This window comes from Corapipo altera, unplaced genomic scaffold, assembly GCF_003945725.1.
Source record: "Corapipo altera isolate COAL_440 unplaced genomic scaffold, ASM394572v1 113, whole genome shotgun sequence".
Taxonomy (NCBI): domain Eukaryota; kingdom Metazoa; phylum Chordata; class Aves; order Passeriformes; family Pipridae; genus Corapipo; species Corapipo altera.
In genome coordinates this window covers 3,086,455-3,108,613 of record NW_020884895.1, presented here as the reverse complement: position 1 = coordinate 3,108,613, position 22,159 = coordinate 3,086,455, and the positions used below count along the sequence as shown (strand labels likewise).

Sequence of the window (22,159 nt, the reverse complement as noted above, 5' to 3'; positions counted from 1 at the left end):
GCCCGCCCGCACGGCGCAGGCTCGGCCCGACGGCCCCGCCCCGCCCGCCGCCCCGGCCCCGCCGGAACCGGAACCGGCGCCCCGGGGGGCCGCGCGGGCCGGCACCGCGATGGAACGGGACCGGGCTCAACTGGCACCCAGGGAGGGTCGGCCCAGACCCTGCCCCAAGCCAGACCCCGCACCCATAGGAGACCCACCCCCGGCTGGAACTGGCCCCGTCCGCCCCTGCTGTGCCCCGGCTGGGTGCGTGGCCCCCGGGAGCGCACACCGCCAGCCCCACCGCCTGTGGGGGCGCTTGGGTTTGTCCTTTACATCCACGTCCCCTCACACACAGCCTGGCACTCCCCACGCACCCACATTCCCAGTCCCAGCTGGTGTGTGCCCATGTACCCCCTCCCAGGCTCCCCACCCCCATTCAGCTTTTACCCCCTCTTAACACCCACTGATGCTTCTTCACAATTTCCACTGCTCATGTCCATACCACAGGCTTCCTTTTCCATTTCTACAGCCCTGGTCCTTTATCACACACCTCTCAATCTTCCCCATGCTCCTCATACCATACAGCTACAGGGCCCTTGAGTACAGCTTACAGAACATGAGGTACATCCTGCTCTACCCTGTCCTCCCATGTCCAGACCCCTTTGAACTCCCCATACTGTGTCTCTGATGGCCACCACACACAGGGACTACCTCCCACCCCAGTTCCTCTCCAGCTGTGGCTTTCCTCTGAACACTTTGTCACCATCCAACAACTCTCCCCAGTAGTCAGGCATTGGACACCACAGTGTCCCTCCCTTCAAGTTTCTAAGCCCCTTTTCCTCACCAAGCAGACTCCCTCCTCTACTCTTCATGAACATTCTCCTTCCCATATACTGTGGCCTCTTCAACTGTGAAATCCCCTTGGCTCTGGGATTTCTTCCTTATCCTCTCTGTCTCCCGACCCCATCTCTCTCTTACTTACAGTCCTCAGCACTATGATCCCAGTCCCCAGGACTTGCCTCTGTGCTGCAGCAGTCCCGGACTGGCTGGTTTCCCCTTCAGACACCTCTGAAGCACCCAAAGGGCACCGAGGAACCGTCTCCATCAGCAGTTTCCCAGAGCTGTGGCTGAGAGCAAAGCTGGGGTGGATGGAGCTTTGGGAACACCCACCACCAGGAAGGGCAAGAACCGCCTCACACTGTCCCAGATTAGAAGGAACAAATGCAGAGGAAGCACCACGCCATGGGCCTGCACAGGGCATGAGACCAGATCACCAGCCCTCAGCGCCAGACTCCCCTGCAGTAGGAAAGGAGCCAGAGAGATCCTCTAGGGAACAGAGCCAAGCTCCTCCGGCTGGCAGGCAGGCTGAGCTAAACAGTCTCCTCCTGCATTAAGGACTCCTACAGGCGTGCTAGCAATTACCTGGGCAGCACTGCTAGTCTGGGTGAAGAACCTGACACTAAACTGGGAAAAAAAAAATAAAAAAAAAAAAAAATCAAGGGAAGTCCTCATGTAAGCAGGAGTTGTAAGTAGTGTAAGGCTCTCCCACGTTTCCACATCAGCTCTTAGAAAATTGTCATTTTCTCATGCCTGGAGCTCTGTGGTAAAAGCTGGTGTACCTGGAAAGAAGAATCCAGGTCAGAATGGAAAAGTTTAGTTTAAGGTGCTTCTTCCTGTGTCAATCCCGACAGAGCTAATCTGAAAGTTGTTTTACAACACCTCCCTGACCCAAAAGCAGGCACGAGGTAAAGAATCCTAGTCAGCCCCTGACAGGGCCACTCCCTTGCCCACTTCCCAGCACAGCTGTGGATGCACCATGGAGCCTGTATCATACACATTAGACACCTTTGTTACCAAAAGGGCAAGTTTCTGTAGTGCTGAGCCTCCCAAGGGAGAACATGCAGCCCAGGGGAGGGGTGCCACAGCCCCTGGAGAGTCGTAGTAGAGGAAATCTCATTATTACAGCTGCCTTTTGGTTTAAAACTGGCCAAGTCTTTGAATAGACTCAATGATAGATTGATTTAACTGCTCACAGAGGCCTTGTGCTGTTTGACTCACTGAATGAATGGAAGTTAAGAACACAGAGCCAAAGAAATTAGCAGTAGGGGATGGTGCTGAGCACTCCAGGTCCACAAGGAAGAGATTCCAAACTGCCTCTTGGCTTACTTTTGCAATTATTGCAATTTAAAAACTGCAGCATTGATAGCATTGCTTCTCTTTACAGAGAGTAAACAGGCTTCAGACATTTTAGTGCACTTCAGAACAGCCCAAAGCAGAGGTGGGTGTATTTAAGTTCCATCACTTACACCTTTAAGCAACACAAAACTATCTTCTTCTAAAAGCTCACTACTGTTAACTGAAGGTATGGATTTGATACAGGAACCAGGTGACATCCATCCATCCATCCATCTGTCCATCTGCCTCAGATGGGAAGTCAGACGTTGACTACTACAGCCTAATTAAAAAATAAAAATACTTACTGCTAACTTTGCTCAAAAAGATAGATAGCAATGATTGCACATTCAAGGTTGCTCCCAAAGGCATTTCTTGTCTTCCAACTAAAGAGAAGTCTTAACTGAAAGTAACAGAAAGCATCGAGCCCACCCTGTGCTTAAGCAATGCAATCAGTGCACCTTTAAGTACAACACTTACCTGCCCATAAGGATGCTGCACCATGCCAGAACTCTGCCTCAGAGAGTATCAAGTGTCCTAATTTGTCTCCTTTTTGCTACTCTATTCTTGGCATCTGTAAGACCACCCACCACACACACCACCAAGGCCTGAAGGATAAGGATATATGGCCATAGAGCGACCTTTTCCCCCGGGGTTAGAAAGCAGCTCACATCACGAAGAAGTTGGAGCAAATGAGAAAGGAATGGGGAAAAAACGAAAAGTGGAATTGTTACTTGGTACAAAGAATCAAAAACTTCTGGCAAACCTGAACTAATTACAGCATTACACATTAAATTTATTATTAAGCTATATTTACATTGTAAAAGGAAAAAAATACTTAAAATTACCAAGTATTGCAGCTGTTTTGTAAATGGTTTTATTAAGAGCTCTGTAGCTGTCCTTCCCCCTCTCTGCCAGTTCCTACTCCCCAGCATCACGAGGGCACAATGCAGTGCCTAACAGCCAGCATTCCCACTAACTCTCAAAATGACAAATGATAACAGGTTTCATTGGACTTAAGGTTCGTCTTTGCAACATAATCCTGTACAAAACCAAACCTCACCCATTTCAGGATTCTATGTTCAGAACTGTTCTCTAGTTGTAAACGTGAGTTATCAATGAACACTTACACCAATTTGGTGCTCTGCTGATTTCTCCACCTGTCTACTGTGTGCTTAAAATCTCTTCAGGAGAAAGTAGCAATGAGTTATTTAGCTTACAGACGAAGCCCTGCTCAGGCATGTACCACAACTGGAGACATAAAATCCCAAGGCAAAAAAAAGCAAACAAGCTGGTAACACCAGGATAGGTTTTATTTGCTCCCTGAATTAAATATTGGCAGATACAGAAAATTCAGATACCAACTATTTCCCCAACATTTACAAGACTGAGTTTGCAATGTCAGAAAACAAGGACATTTATGCACAATCCTTGCAACTGATAGTGAGTGCACAAGATCGCCCTGCCTGCACATCAGCTTTTAAGAGTCAGTATCCCTGGTCTCCAACGCTGTCCCCTCACTGACAATTGTGGCACCACGGAACAGCCAAGTAAATATATCCTGAGTGGGCAGCTCCAGTGCATTTCCCCCTGCAAAGGATTTATTCCATGCTCCTCCTGAAGGGGCAGAGGCAAGGTCAGCACATTCAACAAATAACCCACCTATGAAGACACGCTGATGCTCGCTGTGCCCTTTTTGCTCTGTTCTTTGAGAGCATGGAAGAACACAGCACAGTGACACTTCAAGGAAGCTGTTCTTAAAGGCCTTACTGCTGCCACATATTGTTTGTGCAGGCAACAAAGTGCCAGAGGCACACTCACTCCCTGCTGCTTGCTGAGCTGCTCTGCGGCTGCAGAACTTCACAGTGGGTTTGCAGCACTTTCCCTGCTGTCTGAGGGAAGTTTTCAAACAAATAAAAGGACATGAAGTAAGCAAGCTTGTATAACTGAAATCATGTGGATACACAGACCACGTGCTGTTGAAGGAAATACCACTCGCTCCTTTTCACACTGGAGCAGAATTTAGGAACTTGCATCCTCTTTAAAGCAGCTGGTGCAGTCAGTGCCCCCCGGAGCAAAACACAAGTGTAGTTGGTGCAGCAGGAGGAGCCAGGCACCTCTGCTCCCTTTTTATAAAAAAAATAAAGAAACAGACACTTCTCTAAAACATGTCTGCTAAGCTGGGGTGCACAGAAGACAGATCACATGTAAGATGTGTCGACCTGCACAGCATTTCACAGGCCAGTGCACATCCACTGCTAGCCAACCCCACCCAGGGAGCTGACACACACCATCCCCGGTTCTACAGCAGGGGAAACACATGGTTTTACCAACTCCACTGTGCAACCTCGTGTTAGATCCTAGCATGGCAGATGGCAAGAGATTTTCCCTTTTGGAAAGATCACAGAAGTGCCTTCTAGGCTGCAAAATGCCTTGGGCATCCTCATACAATTGCATCTTCTCCAGGCACAGGAACTCCTGAATCCCAGTCCTGCACTCCAGATCCTAATCCACATGCTCTTACTCACCAACCTTGCCAGTCTCTCTTCAGCAGGAGTTCTCTAAGCTCCAGAAGCAACAATGACTCCAAATACCTTAGCTGTATGACCATTCTTCCACAATCCCGATGGTTAGATCTAAATGGGTATCATATGCATTTGCATCTCCTCGTTCCCTTTGTATTAGTAACAAAGACCTCCCCAAAGATAGCTTATAGTATATCATATCCAGGTTCCAGAGGGATTTTAGGTATCACCACCTCCTGCTTTTCCCTTATGGTTTTTACACTGGGTTGCAACATAAGCTGTGCAAGTGAGGGAGGGAGGGAAGTGGTGAAGTTGGGAACACACAACTGAATTGATGATGGGATTGTCAGTCACTTTGATGTCAGGCCTCACATCTACACACCATGCACTGGCATTGATCTTGCCCTGCCCACTCGGCCCAGAAAGGCAGTGAGAGCCTTTTCTCATGCTGAGCCACCACGTCAGTCTTGGTCGCCATCAGACGACTCCTCCTCTGCCTCCTCCAGCCATTGGATAAACTTCTGGAGCTGCAGAAAGAACGATACATAATTGGGCAACAACTGACACCAAAGAGATGCTGCAAATGCTCAACAAATACACTGTGTGAGTGATCATCACTATCATACACAAGAAAGAGAAAGTGTTTCCAGAAGACATAGAAACTGAGACAGATTGAGGGAGAAGGAGACAGTTAGGTGAAAAACAACTGGGATGCCACAGACAAATGCAGACTACATTCCTGAGGGAGATTCCTCCAGTCAGACAATCCCCACAACACTTAGCAAAAAGACAAAAGTTTCAGAGTTTTTCAGAGCTTGAGGGAAAAGAGATGACAGCTGCACCTTAGCTAAGACATGTTAGGAAAACTCTGCTGGGAAAAAAACTACTCCCTGAGAAACTGCTATTAAAAAAGCAGCTCATTTTACCTTTTAACTGGGCTTGAACAAGCAGCTGAAAGCACTGATGACCTATACTAATAGCTGACTTTGAAGAACAGTTTTGTTTAAAACCTTTGCAGAGATGGCTTTTTTTCCCCCTGCTCCTCTTCCAGGTCCAGGGAGGAGGACTGGAACAGGGCTCAGCCAAACTGCAGCACAAAGTTCTGCCTGATGGAGGAGGGAAGTTTATATGCTCCTTGCAACAGAAGCCAAATGAAACCACTCAGTACAGCAAACATTTAGAAATATATGTGAAGGGACTGGTGAGCCAGGAATGAAAGCTTCAAAGGAATTGCATGGGGCCAGCACACAGGGCATTGGCCTAAAGCCCATTTCAAATGGGTGTTGGCTTAGAGAAGCTGTGCTGCTACTCCAGAAAGTGCTGGCCTTGTGCTACAGGGAGCACACCAGAAACAATCCTACTACTTCCATTCGTCATCCAAACAGGACGATTGTGGCAGAATGCACAGAAACGTCTGTTCTGGAGAACAAAGTTGTGTTGCTTAATGTTCAGTGCACTGGTGTGTTTCTTGGCCTACCATGTAATGGCAGCTGCTCCACAGAAGGTGACAGTCGCACCAAACTCCACTCAAAGTTTCTTTCAGCAGCTGTTGTCTCTCTGTTCCCCCACCACGGCCTCTTCAAACACCTTTGGGACTTACCCGCTGGTTTTTCCGAAGCTGCTTTCCTTTGTCAGACGTGTCCCGCAAAGAGAACCAACTGAGAATTACATCTTCTTCCAGAATTTCCAGCTGGTAAAATGTCATCAACACCTGCATCAATTAGAAAAGAGCAACAGGCTTTCTATAAGCTCTTTTGGGACTAACTCACGTCCAAGTACAAAATTTGCACGTAATCTGTGTCTCTCAGCTACATCTTCAACAGAAGGCACTCAGTCTGCTTCATTTTCCTTTTACTGTTAAAAATAACTCTGCTTCTCCTACCAAGCCTTATGTTCCTGACAGTTAAACGTTATGACACATAATGAGTTGAAGTTCAAGCCCCATCAGCTTCAGCTCTGTGGATGATGGGTATGAGGGCCCTGGGCAACAAACGGCCACAGAGGATGTCAGTTCAAGATGTTACTTAAGTTCTCTTTTTAAAGCAACCCAAACCCCTCCCCAAAGCAGATCTAACAAGCAGCTGATGCAGGCCCACATACACACAACGGGGACACGTGCAGAAGACCATGAACCTATGCAGCTCTGCCCCAGGCTTCCTCCTCCTGCCAGCTCTCTCTTAGCAGTGCCTTATGGCAGGTGTCAAAGCAATTGGTCATTCATCAGCTTAAGCCCCTGCCCTGTGAGCAAGGAGGAGACACAATCAGGCTTTCTCAGGGTGCCTTTGTGCTCAGGCAGAGCAGGCACTTTGCAGTTGGTCTCCTTGCAGCAGAGAACTAACAAAGCTGGCTGCCAACTCCAAATATAAAGTGTCACTTCAATTCCCAGCCTCCAGGGAAACTCAGGCCCCTAGAACAATGGACACATGCCAAACAATTGCTGTAATTCAAGGACATTTTGGCTCACCAAACTGAAGGCTTTTGGCTCCAGTCCTAAGTGGTTTGCCATCAGCTAGAAGCACTGGTAGAAGTTAGGATTACTCTTTCTTGAAGAACCAAGAGTTAAGCAGGCTCTAGGAGAGCTCTTCCAAAAAAGACAGAGGTTTCCTAAGTTGCTGCTAAAGGAAAGACTTGCAATCCAAGTCAAATGTTCTTCATGTGATAGGGAAGAACGAATGCAGGGACAAAGTATTTGTGAAGGAGGGTGAGGAGGAATATACTGAAAACTCTCAGAAACGGGGAGACAGGTAATCAGCCATGTCAGCTTCTCTTTATTTCTAGTTTCATAACTAGCTCAGCCCAAATAAAATCTGTGATTCCCAGGTTTGCTTGTTTTGTGCTCTAAATCAGGATAGGCCATTTAGCAGTTAGATCCCAGGGACCACAGATAGACAAATGAAGTAAAGCTCTTCCTAAAGAAGCCTCTGGCCTCGCCTCTTCCAGTGTCACCAGAACAAGGGCATCGAGGTTAGAAGGTGCAAAATAATAGCTCCCTGCAGGCTGCAGGCTGGTAATTAATACTCACCCTCAGCTGTGCTCCCTCAGAGGCACAGGCAGACACAGTACTTTTTTTTTCTTAAAGGAAATCGTTATAGATGGATTTCCTACACATCCTCTCCACTGAGACCCCAAAATTCCCTCCTCTAAAGCAGACAAGCTGATGATGCAAATAGGATGCATTTCACCGTGAATCCAGGAAAAACAAGTCTTCAGATTTGGGAGCAGATACTCACTTTAGCTATCGATGCGCAGAGACTGTCATGTTCCAGGAAGAATTCCTCAATGGCACATAAGGCATTCAAGTGATCTGATGCTCGTTTTATGTAGTTCTTAAACAAGGGGGTCCAGTTTTTCAACAGCTGCAGGGGGAAAACACAGAAGAGTTCCTGAGCTGAGATGGATGGGTGCACTCAGCCCTGTTTCTCAGCTGTGCTGCACTAAGAAACTGGTTCAGGGAAGCATTTTAAGAAACCATTCAAATGACCACTTCATGTATTTACCCCACTCTGTCCATTTGCACATGTGCAGACAGGACCTGGTTTTACTAAGCAGCTTTGATGACATCCGTTAGCTTTCTTGGTTTTGCCTCTCTGGATGGAATACCAGGTCATCACAATAAATGTGTTCAATGGAATCTGGTATTTAAAGCAAATCACAGCAGACCAATAAGGAGAGACACATACATGCTACTCAAAGCTTCCCCCCAGCAGAAGCATTTGACATTTCAGTGAAATTTTCCTTCAAAGTGGAAGAACAAATAAGAAAACATAGAAAAAGACAGTGCCAGGATAATTACCAGCTGAGAGGAAGTGAACAGTGAAAAACAGCTACCCCTGAAACAGGAACACAGCAGAGCAGCCCCTAACTGCAAGTCACACGTTTGCTGTGTGCCTACAGGCTTGCTTGGATCCTGGAGTCTGCTGCAGGGAATGGGTGGGAAGGGTGAAGGGCAAGAAATTGTTACACTATTAGCTGATCTCAGTCCTCTCCTCCAAGGCTTATTTTTTATGAAGTCTTAAGTTTCATGATTTTGGTGCTGCCTCTTCAAATAATATTTCTGTCCAAGTCCTCCATAGCTCTTTCAGTTGTTGCACGAATCTGGGAAGCAAGCAGCTGGGAGCTCTGCAAAGCAGCACAGACTGACCTGAATCGGGGACAGGAGGTAATACTTAGATTCCCCTCCATAACAATTTTAAAAGGTATCAGAACTCGGTTAAAGTACAAAAATTCTGCATTGGCCACATCATGACCTGATCATTCTACAAAACACTGCAGGAAATTAAATCAGAGTTACATATCTTATTAAATGGAGTAATTCAACAGCAGATGATCCTGCAACTACATCCCTGGCACACCTGTACATATACACTGTTTTGGTGTGCCTTCAGCAGTGTCTCCTTACAGAACACATCTGGTCTGTTTTTCAGGGAAACATTTAATTCACAGGGGCTTGGGGTGTGATGAAGGAGATCTGAGTCACCTACATTCGGGGTTAATCAGCATTATTCTGTCCAGGACAATTGTTAACAGGCAGTAGCCCTGATAGAGGGAGAGCTAGAGGACACACAGCAGGGGTGGAACCCAGACTGTGGTGATGGTCCAGGCCAGTGTGGACTACCAAAGACAGCCTGTGCTAGGAAACAGTGCTCATCTACTCCATGGTACTACATTCCATCACTTCTTCAGACATATTTTCTACACAACCAGGCTAGAATTTGCATGCCTCAAACAGAAACAAAGGAGGGGATTAGTATAAACAAGCTGATCTCTATAGTACTACATCAACTGGCTCAAGGAACAACAGTAATAGCACAGAGTGATTCTAATCATAACGGCGTCACAAAAAAAACTGAGGGTTGTGTGGCATATTTCCAGAAAGTATTTTAGCCTTTAGCAAAATGCTTAATCCTAGATACTCTTCCCCTGCTCTGCACCATCTCCTGTATTTTTATTATTCTTCAGAATCTTCACCTCAAATGTAGTAAAGCTACTATCCAGTTCCTTCCAGGCTCAGAAACACTTTGTAATACCTTTCTGTTGACAGAAGCTGTTGAGTTTCTGAAAGTAAGTTATTTATAAAGAAAGCAGAGCTATAAACACTCACGACTCCAGGACTCAATCCAGCGTGCCTATTGCTGGGAAAGAGAAAGGAGAAAAAAAATACACCATCTCAGGCTGAGAACGTGCACTGCAGTGTAGCTGGTGCTACTGGGGAAAGGAGGGCTCAAGTCCCAGTAAAAACATCCTCTGAGCCTATTTGACCAGAGAGGCCATCTGGGGAGATCACGAAAACTCTGAACTGGATAATTAGAAGCTTGAAATTATTTTTTATTTGATAAAACACTGAAAAGGATGAAAAGATACATGACAGAGAGCCTTACTGACAATACCATAACTTTCCAGGCTTTGACTCTGCCCAGGTAACTCCTCAAACAATCTACAGTCTGGAGAAAGCAATAAAATCCCTCTGACAGGTTGATTCATCTTCATCAAATCTGGTCAGTGATGCTGTAACAACTTCAAAGAGGTTTGTGATCCAGTTCTCTTGTCAGAAGGACAGTCTTGACACTAAAACTATTTTACATCTACCCCCAGCACAGAACACCATCATGATGTACATGCAAAACATGAGGGACAAAATTATAATTCCAACCTGTTACACCACAACAGCATCTGTGCTGATCACCATAGAGGGCTTCAGTGAAAGCAGAGATCCATTTTAGTCCCAGATATAAGCAATCTCATGTTGTGTTCACTTGCACAATGTTACAGAATCCCTGTTTACAGTTCTAGGAAAAGTCTCTGCTCTACATCCTGTGTAAGAGCTGAACAAGACACCTGGCATACATCAAACTGGATATCTCTATTTCTCAAGCCTCCCCGTTTCATCTGAAAAACGTACCCACGGGCATATCCTTTACCGGATGCTTGTTTCCTAAAACTGCTGCAACACTTAAAAGCTTCGTGCTCGGGAGCCAGCACTTCAGAGCACATACTGTGGTTTCAAGTCAAACCATACATCATAACTATGGCATTTCCACAATTTCCCCTCCTGAACTGTCTGGGACTGTTCCACCACTGGTTTTACACAAGCAACCCATCTTCTTTCAGCATCTCTTGGTCAAAGCTGAGCTACAAAGAGGGGGAGAAACATAAAACAGTTTTACAAGGTTCAGTGGGCTTCTGATATCCACCACTCTCAGAATGCAAGTATCTCCATCTCATACAAAATAAGATTTTGCCATATCTGCACCATCATGAGCCGATGTCAGCCCAATACCGCTATTGCCTGAAGCAATTTTAGCTGCACATTTCAGCCACGTGCTTCCATTATATACTAACTTATACCAAGCCAGTGCTTGGGATTCCCAGAGTGTAAGATTCAGTAAATTAATGGAGTGTACTGTTTACTAACTAGGGAACCACAAGTTGCAGAAAAGCCACAGTTTCAGATGCTGTACATTATCTGCCTGAAGAACACAAAGCTGCTGCCCTGGAAGACCAATGTCTGGATTAATCATTTGTGTTTCATAAATCAACACAGTTGCCTGCCTAGAGAAATTCCACCTGCCCATGACATGAGGCACGGTCCCCCTGAATATAAGATTTAGATTACTACTGCGTCTCACTAAAGGTGAGTTGATTTGCTGTCTCAGCTGTTAAACATGAGCACCAGCTTTCCTTTGATGAAATATACATGGACAAAGTTACCCAGAGGTAAGCCCTTCACGTACATCCATTGTCTTCAGCTTCTAAAGAGGTTTTGGGCAATTACACAAAACTTTAGGCATTTATATTTTTCATTCCAGACTTAGAACCTTTTCTGACTGGGTGCTGCAGTGAAGTTCTTATGTTCCACTCATGCTAGATTAGGAGCCCAACCTGGGAGACAGAAAGAGATGCCATATCCTAGCTGGGACAAAAAAATCTAACATCCTACACAGCTACCAATTCCACACAAGCTGATGTCTAGATGTAGTGCTTTCCACTTAGAATCTAACATCTGCTCCAACATTTCCTTCAGTCACTCCCTTCTATTCTCTTTTTTCAGGACAGGACGTGCTATTCAAGAAAATAAGTCTGGAAAAATGAACAAAAGCAAAAAAGAATTTAAACAGAGTAAACAGAAAAATCTCGCTAAGCCATGTGACAAACAGATCAGTTCACATGGATGTTTCCTGCAGAAGGCATCTCCACACTTCCAGGAGGTGTTAAGTACCATGCTTACACCTACACAAAGGAGAATTGGCTTTTCTCCCTTCCCCATCAATTGACAGCACACACTTCCTCAGAGAAAGGATTAGCAGGAAGTCTAGTGTTCCTCTTAAGATCAATCTCCTACAAAAAATAAAAAGAGTCCTAAAAAAATTAAAGTAGTCTGTCCCAAACACATGTCAGACTCATTCATTGTGAAAGAGCATCTTGGTAACCTGTAGATTTTGCAAAGTCAAATGCATAAATCGGCAATAAAGAGACAAAAATGCTACAATGACTTCAGCTTGGACCAACAAAACCACTAAGACAAGACTGCCTGCTTTTTAGAACAGATCCTACCCTACTTTGTCTCCTGTAAGTCAGGAAATTGAAACTGGTCTCACCCAATCATACAATCCATCTCTCTAGAGACAAAGCAGAACTATCTTCCCATGAAGACAATAATATTGTGCCTTTGCATTTGACTGAAAAAAAAAAAAAACTGGCACCACCAACAATACGCAGACAAGTTAAGACCTTGGAAAGGATCCCATTGGGAGAGGAGTGCCCCTTGCTGCCCCAGGGACAGGGCTTAGGATAGATTGGAACGGGGTTCCTGGAATGCAAGCCCGTAAAGACATCACTAACAGACCTTTTCTTTTCTCTTCTACACCAGCAATGCCCTTCTATCCCACACAGGAAACAGAGACAAACCACAGGTACTGAAGCAGAGCTCCCACACCTACAGTCTCAGCCAAGTTCTGTCAAGCAGGTACAATAGTTTCAGTTCACTTTTACTTCTATAGAAGATGAAGAGGCTCGTGAACTCATGGAGTTCAAGTGGCATCAGGATTAACCAAAGAGACTTCTCAGCCAGGAACTACCTGGGGCACACAAAGGGATGGCCACACATTAGGAGACAAGTCCAAAGAAGAGTCAAATGGAGCAAGACTTACAGGAAGTAACGCTGAGAAATAGCTTTGGGAGTCCAGGTTTGCATCCAGCTGCTGCAGTGGGAACTCCAGGATCACTTTACTGAGCACCTGCATCATCTCCTTCAGGCCAATGTTATATGCGTATCTACGATGAAAAAGGCAAAAACACCCCAACATTTCACACTATCAATCTGCAGACTGTAGCTCTTCACAGAGATACAGCAGAAAATCTGATTTTCATCTTCCAGACTTGTTTTTTTACTTGGTTGATTGGTTTTCCAAATGTTCAGGCAATAAAACCACCTTGCATTACATCAGGCCCTGCAAAGGCCACAAGTCCTGAAAATCTGCTATCACAGTGGAACAAACTGCTGCAAGGATAGCACCCTCACACTTACCAGAGTGCTATAGCAATGCTCTTGCACAAAAGAAGGGAAACAGGTTTGGATTTGAGAAATACCAGGTAAAAGGCACTCCGATTACGTTCTAGACTTGCTGCTGTAACAGCAGTGTGGACAAGCCACAGCACAGCCCCAGCTGCAGGCACCTGGCTGAGTGCTGCAATGCACAGAGCAGCAGACCCTGTGTGAACTCACAGGCAGTTGTGCCAAGAACTGGCTTGCTCTCTTCAGTCCACAGTTACTTAAGAGCAATTCAATCTCTCCTTACAGAACCAGGGCAGGAAAAGCCTAACCACCAAGGATGCTACAGATGCAGCTGGTGCTCTCAATCAACTTCTGATGTCATTCAGTCATGATGCATTTGTCATGCTCCATACTGATAAAATTAATGTTTAACAATCAAACAAGAGCATTCATATGGTTTCTCCTCTTCTTTTGACAGGTCTGCTGTCAAAGTCAACCATTCAGCATAAGGGACAGCATCCCTAGGGGAACACTCACTTGAGGGAGTTTATTTCCAGGACCAGGTTGTCACAGGAAATGTTTTCTTCTTCACCCCTCTGTAATGTACCCAGAACCTCATTCTGGAAAACTAATGAAAGAAAGGACAGGCAGTTAGAGGTGAGGGAAAAGCACAGATTCTTCAAAATGCTCATTACTGAAGGAACTATGCCCTTCACAAAGGAAGAATTCTGACACTGATGTCTATTTGTTCTCTGTAAGCTGACACAAACTTACAGCAATTATGCTTACAAATAATGGGATATAATTCAAATATAGGAAATATAGGAAACTACCTACTAGAAATCATTAATCTATCCACAGAACCAGTACAAAGCTATTTACCTCGACAGGGAACCTTTTAGAGTGGAATTTCTATTATACTTTCACAATCTAGCTTTTCCCGTTCAGACAAACCTGATCTTCCCATAACTAAAGATATGAATTCTAACCTAAAATTTATTGATTTCATTTCCTTAGGGGAGATATTCCAACATGAAAACTTGGTTGGTTGGTTTTTTGGTTTTTGTTTTTGGGTTTTTTTTTCAGTTTGGCTTGAACCCATTTCAAATCCAGATAAGCTTAACATAACAAAAGAGAAAAACAAAACATCCCTGCCAAAAGATGCAGCTCCTACAAGGACATTGAATTCTCCATCAAGAACAGCACTAAGCTAGTCCACACAGGGAAACTCTGCTGGACTTTCCCACAGTCTCTGAGTTTAGGCAATAGCACTGCCATTTAAACAGACAATTTAGGGAGCTCTTTCATGTAGACCCAGTGATCAGGAATGAGAAAGATGGAGGATCTTTGTCTAGTTTCTCATCCTTGGCTGCCTTGGGTTAACACAACAAGGATACAGAGAATACTAAAGACCTCTGTAGAATATGCAGGAAGTGAAGTCAGGAAACAGCATATTATAGACGTCCACAATTTTTCCAATACACACAGAGAAAGCAGCACAAATCTCACACATTGCATTATCTCTGCAGAGTCACCACAGTTCTTTCCACCCATCTCTCACCTTTGATGTCATCCAGCTGAGGGGATGCTGCCCGACTATCTGGCTCCTCAGAGCCCATGCTCAGGTCACTGTCTGACTCGCTCTCTTCCTCTGAATGCATAGCTGGGCCTGAGGAAGAAGAGAAGATGCACAATTCAGCACCCAAAAGCTGCAACTATCACATGCATGAGGAAACAGGTATCCTAGGGACTTCCCAACCAAGTCAGCAACTATCTGTCCTTGCAGGGAAGCTTCTATTTACAGGTCCAGATGATTAGATTTGCTGCAGAGGGAATAGTGCAGCTGGCACTAGGATAATGGCATTTTTTGAAAGTCTGCAGGCAGACGACAAAGGACAGGGACAGAAGCAAATGCATTTTGCGCAGGCTGCTGACTCACGGTGGAGCAATGTCAGCAGACACTGTCACTCCTAGGAAGAAAGCCAGCAGCACCTGCAATAGCCAAAGCATATTCCCTCTGAGGGAGGGCCTGGTACCCCATAGTGCAGCATCCACAGCACAGATAGCTCTGGATGTTAGAGCAAGTCACTTATCTAATAAACACCTTCCACAGAGCACAGAAAGAGAGAATCTGGTCCATCAACTGTTGGAGATGATGATGTGGCAATCAACTGCTTTCACCTCTCACCTTGCCTCCACACACAGGTGTTACCTGGAGCCAGTCTGCTTCACAAAGCTCAAGTCTTGCTCTGCACACAACTATCAACATCCCACTTGGCCAGTTTCCCCAACACAGGTCTGTCTGTTCATCCCCAGGTGACCACACTAAACTTTTCCTCACCCCATAGGCTTTGTCTCTGCTCTTCTTCATCCTCTTCATTCTTGTCATCTGGTTTCCAGAGATAGCCTCTGCCCTCTGAGCCTACGTCCTTTTTATTGTAACCTGAAAAAGAATCAGCAATCAGAGCATAGATGTACTGGATCTGGTTACAGGCAAACCTGAAATAAACTGGTATAACCTGCACATTACTGCCCCTAAATATCCTTCAAGAGGGAGCTGGGATTCCTGCAGATGCATACAGATTTCAGCTTTTATCTTCTCACTTGTCTTGACAAGTGACCGATTTACTCCTCCCTACAGCAGCAGCATTCAGCAGACCGTGTTTAGATCCCTCGACAAACCCAGACTGTAAAAACAGTACTTCACAAGGACAAAGCCCTTGGACACAGTCCAGACACGAAGACATACATCTTGCAACTGCCTTGAACTTAACATCTCTTCCAACTTGATCTTATTGTCTCCTACAGGGCTCCTACTTGAAGGAAAATGAAATATACCTGAGCCTCCAAGATTTTAATACTGGGATAATGAGGTGCATCTCACTGTCCAACTTTGAGCTGAATATTCTTGCTTGCCCTAATGAAAGCACATAGGTTCCAAGCTGAATGCAGCACTAAGCTCCAGCCTGGGACTGCTGAATGAGGGAGGGAAAGACTCCAAAAGACCACAGAAGGCGAAGCCCTTGCACAGCCTTGGTGCATGGAGCCAAAGACTCTCATACCTTTCAGTTTCACTTTGCTCTCCTCCTTGTTCACACCAGAATCATCGCTGAACTGGTCATCATCCTCTTCCTCCTCATCTGGGGGGTGCAGAGAGATCACTGTGCCCTCAGAGAGAGTGATGCCAGGACCTACTACTACCTGCAAATATGTACAACATATCTTAATGAAACAACACCCTGACTGCGCCCATGTACCTCCACCAGCAGGGACAACAGCTGCTCCAGACAGGCTCTTATGAACAAGCATAACTGATGTGCACTGCCAGATCCCACACCATACTGCCCCAGTCAAACAAAGGGAAGAAAAAGGTGGGAGAGTAGCACAGTCACCATCCCTGCAAAAAGCCTTGGAGCAGCCCTGTATTCTGGTATGGTCTAGTACAAGTTTAGTAACCTGCCAAGGAAGACAAAAATCATCTCACCTGAGAAGAGAGGACACAGCGGGGCTTTAGCTTTACTTTCTCCTTCACTTCAGCCTCGTCACAGACAACAGAATGGTGGATCTCCACATTATCTGCTATGTGTACTCTGTCCCACAGGAAAGCTCTGTCCAAAACAACTTTATCACCTGTTACAAAGCACCAAGTACAAATATGTTGAGCACGGCAGTCTGCTGCTCTCCCACACTGCTGAGTCCACTAGACAGCATCTTACTGAATTCCAACACCCTTGATGCACAATGGATGTCAGATGACAGGGAAAAATTTGCCTTAGAAGCCTATGGCCACTTCTTACCCAAAGCTGAAAGCCAAGTTTGTTCTCTAGAGACTTAAGTTTAGAATAACAACTGACATGTCGGTTTTGTACAAATACAGCCAAATCACAAAAAAACCCCAGAAAATCCAGCCAAGGCTAGGAAGGAGTACCAAGCAGCTCACAAGAATAGGAACAGATGTCCCTCATTTGCAGGATGTGTTCGGTGGGTGGTAACTCTAGATCAGTAAAGTTCATGCATTCTCTATTGCTGAAACAATTCATTTCCATGAAGTACTTTTCACCTTCCAGCTTCACTGTGGTACCCTGAAAACTTTAATCTATTTCCTCTGCTAGAAAAACAAGGTTTTCTCCTTTCTTCCCATTAGAAATCAATCACTACCCACCTGTCATCCCCTCTCAGTGCCAAATGCACATTAAAAACTAAATCCCAGCAACCTATGCCCTGGCCTGGCAAGGCTGGCACAAACCCCATTCTTGTACTCACCTATCCTACAGTTCTGCCCAATAACACTGTTTGTGATGGAGCAGTTGCTGCCAATGACCGTTCCCTGCCCAATGAGCACATTCTCTTCCAGGATGCTGCCGTGGCCAAGGCTAACATCCACCCCTCGGTAAATGTTGTGTTTGGAATGCGTGTAACTCTGGTTCTTGTCATCAGTGAAGTTCATCTCCGGAGTGAGAGGATAAACCCAGCGCCGGATGATGTCGGAGCACACAGCCTCATACATTAGGAGGTTGCATATATGAGCACCATACTCTTCTGTCGTTACATGCATATGGATCTGGTTCCCCAGGACCTGGGAGACAGGCAGGAGCATGTCAGGAGATTCTCTAAGGCAAGGCAATAGGATCTCCCTTGTAACAACTCTCTCCTTACCTCCTCATTCACCAACAGACCACGCACAAAGTCATCCCGTGTCTGGTAGTCAAAATTGTCTGTGAACAGCTCAGCCACCTGTCAGAAATAAAATAAAAGGAAATAATACAGTTAGAGAAAATGTTGTCAGAGAAGCCTGGTAATTAGTGGCTATTGAACGGTTCTCAGAGAGCCAAGTTATACAATACAGGAAAGTGATGCTCTTGCCTGGAATAAAGCTCTGACTCCTGCTAGGAATGTTGACCTTCCCATCTCCTCCTCCTCTGCCAGAATCCATGAACAGATTCTGGTTTTCAAAAGGGGCAAAACATTGCTCTAGCATTTCCAAGCAATCTGCCCAGTCTCACTTTGTAGTTTAATTCCCAAAGGAAGGCTGCAGACAAGCTTTATCACATGTGGAAGAGATGTTAGTGAGGCTTGGCTGGAATAACCCTGAATGTTACCCTAGTATGGTACCAGCCTGCAGGTACTGACACTTTCCACAGCACAGCCATCACCTCTGTTCCACAGATGTTACTATATCCAAAATGAAATCACTTATTTTCTGGAATAGTTTCATTCTGCACCAAATCAGCCAGTCTCTGGACACATCCACTGTGTAGTTCTGCCTGGGCTCAAGCAGTGGGTGCCAGATACAGGCTGAGCACCCATACGTTCCACAGAGCAGCACCACATGACCACCCAGGCTCTCAGCTCAGCCACTGAGAGTTCTGTTTTCCAAACCCAGTACTCAGGCCACATGCACCCCCTGCACACCAGCAGTACAAAGGGAGCAATGCAGACTGAATTTTGGACCCCTGAAGGGCAGAGCTCACCTGCGGAGAGCAGATGCTGATGTGACAATCCAGCAAGTCATGGCGCACCTCGACGTTCTCAATAGAGTTCTGGAACAGACTCTGAAAGAGGAAAAAATTCAGATGATCCAAGTGACTCACACAGTACTGAACCCCAAAAGCCTTCTATGAGACAGGGGCAGTACTGACTGAATTATTAAAGTGGCTGAAGTTCTGAAGATCAGAGAAATCTATGATCTACACTAGACCCAAGCTTAGCAGGCATAGCCTGGTCACACAAAGAGCTGAGTGTCAGTCAGCAGAGACTGTCTTCACCCTTACACACTGCAGCTCTCCAAGAAATAGCTTGTACTTCACTTTTCCTCCAGGAGGCTCTTTATCTCAGTCTCTGGGAGCTACTAATGTACAAAAAAAATTTGATAAATCAAAATACAATTTTCATAGTTCACAGCTATGAAATCACCCTGTGAATTTTTTACAACTGTCAGCTGGTTTTCTGTTGTTGGGTTTTGGGAGGAAGGGCTTTTGGGGTGGGGTCAGGTTTTTGGTTTTTATTGTTTAGTTGAGTTTTCTACAGTGATTTGTGCTTTCATTTGAAGGCATAAAACAACCTCCTGACTACTGATTTGGGGATGAAAATACTATACAATCACCGCCTTAGTTCCAAGTTGAAAAAAGAAAACAGTCCATCTATCTCACTGGAGAAAGTGCCTCTGCAGACATTTACAGAGCATTTACCACATTATTAGGTGAACAGGCAGAGACAACAGGAGGCACCACTCCTTGCACCTGCTGTTATTCCACCCCGAGTCAGGCTCAACATACTTCAAAAGGAAAGGGCTAGAATGGACTGCCCAGAGAGGTGGTGGAATCACCATCCCTGGAGGAGTTCAAGAAATGACTGGATGTGGCATGGTCTAGTTGACAAGGTGGTAATCAGTCAAAGGTTGGACTTGATGATCTCAGAGGTCTTTTCCAACCTAAATGATTCTGTGAAAATGGTCTGTGCACAGTGGTATACACATCCCAATTTGTGAGCCCCTGTGACAGCACAGATCATCTCCCTCCCTTTTACATGGTGAAAAGAAAATAAAAGGCAAAACCCGAACTGTGAGAAATATATCTGCCCCACTTTCAAACTGAAATGAGTCCCAAGCATGTGTGCCCCAGTACAATTTCACCAAGCCTCAAATATATATTGAGGAAAAAAAAAAAGCTAGTTTACCACAAGTTACTTCTTATCATCTGCTTCTCCAAGAGAAGTAGCAAGAACTGTTCCCCAGCCCATTTTCAAGGAAGATCTCCTCCTTGCATGGGGTGCTTCACTACCACAACCCTTTTCCACCCGTCAGGTTCAGACGCACCATAGGAAAGCGGAATCGTTTCAGCCCCTGGGTTCTCTGGTAGTGAAGGACACGGTTTGTGGCACTGTCCATAGCAATAACAATGTCATCCTCTTTGCACCTGGCATGATGGCCAGGGGAGGACTCCTTGAATATCATCGTCATCACGGAAACATTCTTCTCCATCTTACGACGCAACCTGAAAAAGGAGGGCAGAACTCTGAGATCACTCTTCAGAGAGCTACAGCCCAGAGCCTCAGCACACCAGGCAAGCAGCACCTACTTGTGCTCCTCCAGGGCTTTGGATATATTGAAATTGGACACCACATCCCCAGTGACGAGAATGAAGTCGGAACGAACGAGGGACTTGGCATCCACGTCCCGCAGGACGTCACCGAGGGAGCGGTACAGGTCCGAGGTCACAAACCGCACCGTGTTGGGAGACGTGTGGCGGCACCACTTGGATTTTCTGCAAACAGAAAAAACCAAAACATCAGGAAGGCACAAAGAGTCTGTTCCTACAGAGAACACACTAGGACACAGTGCCCCAGTGCATGGTGCATCTGTAAGGCGAGGTAAGGAGGATCCTGTCACAGCAAGCCCACTATCGACAGGCTCGGGGACACTCCTGTGCACGCAGCAGGTTAACTGAGGGGGAGTCCCACAACACCCAACCCCAATACACTGCACAACCACTCTCCTACACAGGAGGAACAGTCTTTTTTGAGATATGCTAGGAGACCACGGTTCAAAGGGAATCTCTTGCAGTTTTCCTCAGAAGGATGAGTCAGGCCTTTGAGGCTTGTTGGGAGGACAGAAAAATCTTTTCTATGATAAAGTTAAAAAGAAGAAGAGATTCTTACTGCAAATGTTCTTTTATCTCAGCTGACTTCCAACAGCAGAAAACAAAGGTTTCTTCCACTCCAGTTGCTGTTAGGAATTCCAAGGTATAGTCAATCATGGCCACATTTGCCATAGGTAAAAGAGCCTGAAAAAAACCCAAAACCAAAAAGCATATAGACAGTCCCTTACAACTTCAGGATATAATATTGTCAGTAGTACCAGAAACATAATACAAGTAACTGCTCCACCACCTTTTATAAAAAACTTTTAGAGTTGATCTAAACAGGAAAAGTTAATTTCTGATCTTCTATAGGTGGAGATCTTCAGTTCCGAGAGGAAGGCATAAAAAAATTGAGGTTATCACAGAAAACTCTTCAAGAAGACTCAAATAAATAACAGAGACTGAAAAAAAAAAATCCCAGAGTGCTGACTCCCTGACTCAGGCTTTTAACTGCTTCAAGAAAAACCTGTCAGACACGAATGATGAAGCCATAGGAATATGAATGTCCACAATTAAATAAGGGGAAAAAAATCCCAACCTGAAGTAAAGCAAGTATTCTCTTGACTTGAGATCCAACTCACACTTCTAAACTGAGTTACTGATTCACAACTGAGTGATCTCATACTATTCTTTAATTAATTTCTGGTGCTGCTTTGTTTCAGGCCTGAGCTCGCGTGTATAATTATGAGCACCATAAACATTTAATCAGCAAACGAGGTGAGATAATTGTCCATATCTAAATTCTCCAGAAGCTTTTTATGCTCCTTTAACACACATCCCTCTGAGCCGGATAATTAAAGTATTTTCCCCATCCATTTTTGGCCATATTCTTTCACCCACTACTGACAAGGACCAAGATTTTGTTCCTTTATCACAAACGAACCTGTCCAAACCTGCTGCCGCTCCTGCACCACACACAGAGAAGCCAGCAGCGCGGTGATATATGGAAGAGTGGGCAGCAATTAGACTCTCGCTGCCTCTCCAGCGGGGGATATAAAGTCTCACAGACTCTTAAGTAAACTCTTAAAGACTCTTACACATAAACTCTTACATAGAACTGTCAGAGGTTTCCGCAGCGCGGGGGGAGGCGGCAAAAGCCTCGGCGGGGGTTGCCCGAGCCCGGGACGGCCTCGCCGCCTCCTCCCGACCCAGTGCGGGGCGAGCACTCGCCTCTCGCCAGAGCTCTGCTCGCCCCGGCCGCTCGCGCACGGCGCACACCGGGACAGACAGCACCGGTGACAGCACGGAACGGGCATTCCTCACCCGTGGCCGGTCCTTGGAGATCGGGAAAAAGCGGCGGTTGAAGCTGTCGGCGACTAGCACGGCCTGGAGCGGCGGCGGCGGCTCGTCCTGCG

At 45.7% G+C, this 22,159-nt stretch overlaps 1 protein-coding gene across 1 annotated transcript; it reads right to left on the bottom strand.

Annotated features, from left to right (window-relative positions):
- Positions 1-3,443: 3,443 nt before the first annotated feature.
- On the bottom strand, positions 3,444-22,153 carry EIF2B5 (eukaryotic translation initiation factor 2B subunit epsilon). Its single transcript, XM_027647378.1, has 16 exons — positions 22,068-22,153; positions 20,824-20,948; positions 20,244-20,429; positions 19,982-20,159; positions 18,639-18,719; positions 17,824-17,901; positions 17,431-17,743; positions 16,652-16,797; positions 16,230-16,368; positions 15,509-15,610; positions 14,729-14,836; positions 13,705-13,795; positions 12,824-12,947; positions 7,907-8,032; positions 6,277-6,387; positions 3,444-5,203 (listed from the first exon to the last, which is right to left on the bottom strand). Exons 2-16 carry the CDS (start codon positions 20,934-20,936, stop codon positions 5,138-5,140), a joined length of 1,962 nt encoding a protein of 653 aa, XP_027503179.1. The 5' UTR covers positions 20,937-20,948; positions 22,068-22,153; the 3' UTR covers positions 3,444-5,137.
- Between the last annotated feature and the right edge of the window lie 6 nt (positions 22,154-22,159).